Here is a 7,147-nt window from a genome sequence, read left to right as displayed (position 1 = left end):
TCAGATGCAAAAACTCTTTTCTGTCCAAAAACTGGGAAAATCTTCCCTTGACTGAGAAAAGACAATCAACAGATACCAACATCAAGATGAAATATATTAAAATTATCTGATATGGATTTTAAAGTAATTGTAGAAATATCTCAATGAGTAAATAACAGCATGCTGAAAAACAGCAAAAAAATAGGAAGCCTCAACAAAGAAATACAAGATACAGGACAAAGGAGAGTTTTTAGAATTGATACATACAATAACAAAGTATTGATATTCCTTTTATAAATAAGTTTATAGGAGTTTGTGTGGCCGCCGCCACGGGAATGTGAGCCCGATAATTTTTCAACCGAGAAAGGCGAGGCTTTCGAGTTTGGCCGGGTGAGAATGAGCGAGTGGAGGGCTCCAGCAGCTCCCTTCTGACGTGACACGAGACATGGAGGATGAGCAGACCCTCCAGCCTGGCGACAAGGCCGTGGCTCCCGCGCGGTGGGCGTCTCCCGGGTCGGAGTGCGGGGACGAAGCCCAGCGTCCGAATCCTGAGAAAAAGCAATGGTGTAGACTTGATGGCCAAGAAACAAAAGCATCTACGTTGATTACCTCCAGTGCAAATGATTTCAGTGACCCAGTTTACAAAGAAATTGCTATTATGAATGGTTGCATTAACAGAATGAGTAAGGAAGAGCTCAGAGCCAAACTTTCAGAATTCAAGCTTGAAACCACAGGTGTAAAGGATGTACTAAAGAAGAGACTGAAAAACTATTACAAGAAGCTGAAGCTGATGTTGAAAGAGAGCGATTGTGCTGAGTTACTACGATTACATTTGTATTATTGACTTTGAAGCCACTTGTGAAGAGGGAAACCCACCTGAGTTCATACATGAAATAATTGAATTTTCTGTTGTTTTACTGAATACTCATACCTTAGAAATAGAAGATACGTTTCAGCAGTATGTGAGACCAGAGATTAACACCCAACTTTCTGACTTCTGCATCAATCTAACTGGAATTACTCAGGATCAAGTAGACAAAGCTGATACCTTCCCTCAGGTACTGAAAAAAGTCATTGACTGGATGAAATTGAAGGAATTAGGGACAAAGTATAAATATTCCATATTAACAGATGGTTCATGGGATATGAGTAAGTTCTTGAACATTCAGTGCCAGTTAAGCAGGCTCAAATATCCACCTTTTGCCAAAAAGTGGATCAGTATTCGAAAGTCATATGGAAACTTTTACAAGGTTCCTCGAAGCCAAATTAAGCTGACAATAATGCTTGAAAAACTCGGAATGGATTACGACGGGTGGCCTCACAGTGGTCTTGATGACTCTAAGAACGTAGCACGAATAGCAGTTCGAATGCTGCAAGATGGATGTGAACTCCGGGTTAACGAGAAGATGCATGCTGCTGGCTGCTGCTGCTAAGTCGCTTCAGTCGTGTCCGACTCTGTGCGACCCCATAGACGGGAGCCCACCAGGCTTCCCCGTCCCTGGGATTCTCCAGGCAAGAACACTGGAGTGGATTGATGCATGCGGGGCAGCTAATGAGTGTGTCCTCTTCACTACCAATAGAGGGCACTCCAGCGCCACAAATGCCACATTCCAGAAAATAACAGCATTTTTGCCCTTTTGCCTGTGGATCATTCACTGTAACTGGAGCTGCTACAAAGAGGTAGCAGATGAATACCTATTGAATTAGTCCTTATTGTGCAATTAAATTAGTGCAAAATTTAAGCACCTTAAACATTTAAAATATTATTACAGTAATAGGTATACGCATACATATGTGAACAGATTCCGTGGGAGGGCATACTGAATTCCTTGTCACTAGCACTTTTGATATGAGCAGTATTTGTTACACAGTAACAAATAACAGTTCCTTCTTAGAATTGAATTTCATAATTTAAGGTATCCAACATGTGTTCCTTTGGGTTTAAAATGCAAAGGTTTATTGGCTTTCCCCTTGAATGTCATATCTTACTGATGTTAAAATATGTGATGTATTTCTACATTAACATCATTAGATCAGATCATTTATTCAAATGCAGAAAATATCAGAAAGGTGGGCCTTTATCTACTAGCCTTTGGGTTTTAAGAATATCACAGTCCTTTTGATTTTTGAAGCTTATTTGTGAACATGAGCTGTGAGTGGTAAATTTCATAAAGAACTTAGTAAACAACAAAAAAAATAAGTTTATAAATATAGAGTCATCAAATACAGCAACCTTATCAAAGATACATAATAAATATAAACAACTTACAAAAAATATGCACCGTGTCCATAAACACATGAAAAGAATCTCAAACTTGATTCAAGTAAGAGGTATGTAATTACAGCCACACTAAGATACTGTTTCTAAACTGTTACGCTGGCAAATTCAGAAGTTTGTCAACACATTTGGTGAGGATGTGAGAACCATCTCCTTTCCCATACTGCTCATGGAGATTTTTAGAGCTGCAATTCTGGATGTGATCAGCAAAGGGGCACATGTCTCCATTTTGCTTGGGAGGGGAAGTGATAGACTTTGAGACATGTAAACACAAACACACCCAGGTAAACACAAATACACACACGTCTACTATGTCTAGGTAATTATTTTAACCTTCTTTTTCTTCCAGGAGCACTATATTTTGTACATATTTCAAAGGTACTAAGTATATGTATATGTCTTTGTCAATCTGTTTACAAACATCTTCGCTCCCAATTATTTCCTTAATGCTTTTCATAATATAATATTTCAAACAATAAGTGAATATGTATTTATAAAATAAAGTTGGTATATGGTATCGTTCCCCTTACAAACCTCATCAAAAAGTACAAAAAAGTGCCTGTCAATAGATTGATAGATATTCTCCATATATATTTCTGTAGGTGAAGTATTAACTTGTACTTGCAGATAAACAAATATGTATGCACAGTCACACATTCTTCAAAATTATAATCACATTATACATACTTGCCTTTTGTTTGCTTTCCAATTTAATGTCATTCACCTTGATTTTTACATTTTTTCATTGGTTATTCTGGTTTTGGCATTTAGAAGTACTTTTGTACATGTACATTTTTTTAAAATTTTATTTTATTTTTTAACTTTACAATATTGTATTGGTTTTCCCATATATCAAAATGAATCTGCCACAGGTATACATGTGTTCCCCATCCTGAACCCTCCTCCCTCCTCCCTCCCCATACCATCCCTCTGGGTCGTCCCAGTGCACCAGCCCCAAGCATCCAGTCTTGTGCATCGAACCTGGACTGGCGACTCGTTTCACATATGATATTATACATGTTTCAGTGCCATTCTCCCAAATCATCCCACCCTCTCCCTCTCCCACCGAGTCCAAAAGACTGTTCTATACATCAGTGTCTCTTTTGCTGTCTCATATACAGGGTTATTGTTACATGTACATTTTTAAGTGAATTCTCCATTGCTGTCCTAACCATCTCTCTTTTGGTTAACATGTGTGTTTCTTATTTCAAGCCAGTCATCCATCTTTACTAGATATTTGCTAGCTGTCACCTTCATCCTCTCCAGAGTGACTGTACACTCACCATGGCACCTGTTAGTTCCCTTTTGCCAAATCATGCATCCAAAGGGGAGGCTGTATTCTTGGTTCCAAACACAATTCCTGGAGTCAGACAAACAGGCCAGATGAGAGTGGCTCTGTCTCTCAATAGCTGTGTAAACCTCAAAACATTCTTAACCACCTTAGCTTCATCTTCCTAATGTGTAAAAGGAAATCCTGACTCCTACCTTAGGGGATCATTTTGAGGTGTTCAAGGGGAACTTCCCTCAAGATCCCAGTATGGTATTTGGTATAACTACATCACCAATATTTGCTGCCTTCCCATCCCAAATGCTTTTATCTTTTACAGGGATGAGGTTAGTTGCCTCAATAACATTACCATATTTAAGTGAGTATTTGGGATGTAAGAAGAAGAAGGGAAGCACACACACTCCACATAATGTAGGAATTTCAGGGCCATTTCTGTGATCTTCATTGTAATGGGCTGGGTTGGGGATTAAGCCCTCACCCTTCCAATGGAATAATTGTGCTTTTCCTGTCCTCTGTTGGTTCCTCTATGTTCACATCATGACTGCACTGACCTGAGGATCTGGGACCTCCTTGAAGCTCCAAGATTAGGTAACTGTGGGTCTGCAGGGAAGGACAAGATAGCAAGAATCAGGAGCTCCTGGGTCTCAGTACTGGAGCCACCCAATGGTGAGTTCCTTCTCCTATTGTGATCGGCATCATCACATGGGTGCTTACTGAGCATCTGTTTCCCCTCACATGTCCCAGGACCAAGGAGCTGCACAGGTCATGGTAATCATTTCACATGATCCTGATCCCTGTGGTGTTGTGGTCACTTCTGTTGTTTTAGTTGCTAAGTCATGTCCAACTCTTATAGCCCACAAGGCTCCTCTGTCCGTGGAATTATCCAGGCAAGAATATTGGAGTGGGTTGCCATTTCCTTCTACAGGATTACCTCTGTAGAACCCCCTTAGTTTAAAAAGAGGAACAAGTGCTCACTGGAGTCATCAGAGACTCCTGAAAGAGGAGCTGGGCCTGGGACAGTGGGCAGGAATTAAGGGGGCTAGATGGAAGGGAGGTAATGGGGAATCCATCCTGACTCAAGTGAAGAGTGGGGGTTCCCAGGTGAGCAGACAGGACTCAGAGGTAACTGATGGGACACTCCAGGGATCTGAGGTCATCCTCAGACTGATTGGGATTGTTATTTATAGCAGGACTGATTTCAGGGTTATTATTTATTTGCTTCTTTGTGTTACCACATGAGCTTCCAGGAAGTCTGAAAGTGGAAGTGTTAGTTGCTCAGTCGTGTCCGACTCTTTGTGATCCCATGGACTGTAGCCCGCCAGGCTCCTCTGTCCATGGGATTCTCCAGGCAAGACTACTGGTGTGGGTTGCCTTTCCCTTCTCCAGGGGATCTTCCCAATCCAGGGATGGAACCCGGGTCTCCTGCATTGCAAGCAGATTCTTTACTGTCTGAGCTACTAGGGAAGTCCAGGAAGTCTGGGTGAGATCAAAACTTTGCCTGAGCTACGAGGTACTTGGCTAAAAGCGTGCCCTTCTCCCATTACTTCACCATTTTTCTTTGATGCAGTTTGGTGTGCTAAGAATAGCCAGATACCACTTCTCCCTGTCTTATTTTATTTTGGAGGAATGAGGGACAGTATCTAAACTTTTCTGCTCTCCTTTTAGTTTTCTGCCTTTGGATATGCCCAGTGAGGAGGTTCTTCAGTGTTCACATCCAACCACTGACGTAGTCCAGCACAGGGGTTACAGAGTGGTGGGATCACAAGGGGAAGTTAATGGAGAGGAATTCTGTGATCATTAAGGGTATGATGACACTAAAATCTTATAAGAAGCCAAACGGGATCAAGTGGATCTCTATTTAGGAAGATAAGCAACAGTTACACACTGCTGTGCAGGGCAGTTATTACAGGGGGCATTCCCAGAGGCAATGGTATCTGATTAGCTCAGAGATAAGTTCTGGGACAAAGTGTTGGGAGCAGAGAGTAATACACAGGAGCCAGAGATATTCTGAGGGAAGGCACACAACTTAGTTGGAGATGAAGGATGGAAAAGGGCATCATCAAGCCACTTCCTCTAGAGTTACTACAGCTGTTTTTGAGGCACTTTTTCAGGGCTCTGTAGGTGGTGCTAGTGGTAAAGGACCCACCTGCCAATGCAAGGAGATGAAAAGGACTCAGGTTCAATCCCTAGGTCTGGAAGATCCCCTGGAGGAGGAAATGGCAACACACTCCAGTATTCTTGCCTGGAGAATCCCAGGGACAGAGGAGCCTGGTGGGCAACAGTCCATGGAATCGCAGAGTCAGACATGACTGAAGTGACTTAGCACACTTTGGAAGTGTCCATGAGCTTGATGCCTTTGTACTTGATGGGCAGAAGAGAAAACACATACTGGAAATAAGGCCTATTCCTGGAGCTAATCCTACATGAATTCCACAGCCCCCTATGTGACCCTATCCCTAAACAGAGTGTGCCAGGGCCCAGAGAGTGAACAGAACAGCTGCCCCTGGACCCTCCTGGTCAGGACTCCCATTTGCTGCCTTTCATACTAATCAGTCTTCCCGTCCCACACATCATACCATTTCATAGTCTAACTACGCCTTAGTCCAAGCATCTACCACAGACTCAGTTTCTTGCAGATCTTTGATCAGCATGGAGTCCAGATACTGTGAAAAGGATGAGTGGTAGGACTTAAGAAAATCTGCATTGCCTCCGCTGGGGGGTGAGTCAACCAATTCAGGACCATTCTGCTGTCAGGGTTCTCTAGCCAGAAGACTACCAGGAACACATCTGTAGCCAAAGTTGGGTTTTTTCCTTATTACAGTTTGGCAGAATTCACCCTGTAGATTCCTTAAGAGGACATTAGAAATGAAGCATTATAGGACTTCAATTTGTGTTAGGTGACTTTAGAGAGGGCCCATATTGCTCCTTATTTAATGCTGTCAGGAAGCAGGAGTGATTCTATGAATGAATATATTAATAAATTTTGACTGAAATGAGAGAAGAATAGAGCAAGGCCAAAGCTATAATTGGTAAAGAAGAATCAGTCACTCATATTCAGCATTAGGAGAGGGTGTTTGGTCATTTTTGTAGTTTGCTTAGTGATCTCCCACCCCCAGCATTATTGAGATATAATTGACATAACATTCTGTAAGTTTAAGGTACACAACATGAAGTTTGGTGTATGAACATATTGTGAAATGATTACCACAATAAGGTTACTTAACACATACATCAGTCTCACAGTTACCATTCTTTCTGTGTGTGGCAAGAATATTTAAAATCTACTCTCAGCAACTTCCTAGTATAGAGAACAGTATTATTAACTATAGTTACCATGCTGTACATCAGATCTCCAGAACTTATTAATCTTATAAACAAACTTTGCAATCTTTGATCAATATCACCCATTTCCCCACCTCCAATCCCTGGCAACCACCAGTCTACTCTCTATTTCTATAAATTTGTCTGTTTTAGATTTTACATATAAGTGAGATCATACAGTATTTGTCTTTCTCTGAGTTATTTTACTTAGCATAATGCCCTCAGAGTTCATCCATATTGTTGCAAATGGCAGGAATTCCTTCCTTCTCTTGGCTGAATAA

The 7,147-nt window shown here is 41.4% G+C and overlaps 1 protein-coding gene across 1 annotated transcript; it reads left to right on the top strand.

The window, feature by feature from the left end:
- Positions 1-395: 395 nt before the first annotated feature.
- Positions 396-1,684, top strand: LOC102278847 (3'-5' exoribonuclease 1-like). The gene is given in 3 exon segments (XM_070365784.1): positions 396-792; positions 794-1,387; positions 1,507-1,684. Coding segments are annotated over 3 exon segments (1,056 nt in total). The 5' UTR covers positions 396-424; the 3' UTR covers positions 1,601-1,684.
- The last annotated feature ends 5,463 nt before the right edge of the window (positions 1,685-7,147 follow it).

The sequence above is a fragment of the Bos mutus genome, chromosome X (assembly GCF_027580195.1).
Source record: "Bos mutus isolate GX-2022 chromosome X, NWIPB_WYAK_1.1, whole genome shotgun sequence".
In the NCBI taxonomy this organism is placed as follows: Eukaryota; Metazoa; Chordata; class Mammalia; order Artiodactyla; family Bovidae; genus Bos; species Bos mutus.
Note: the sequence above shows the minus strand (reverse complement) of the source record. Positions and strands in the feature narration are given on the sequence as shown.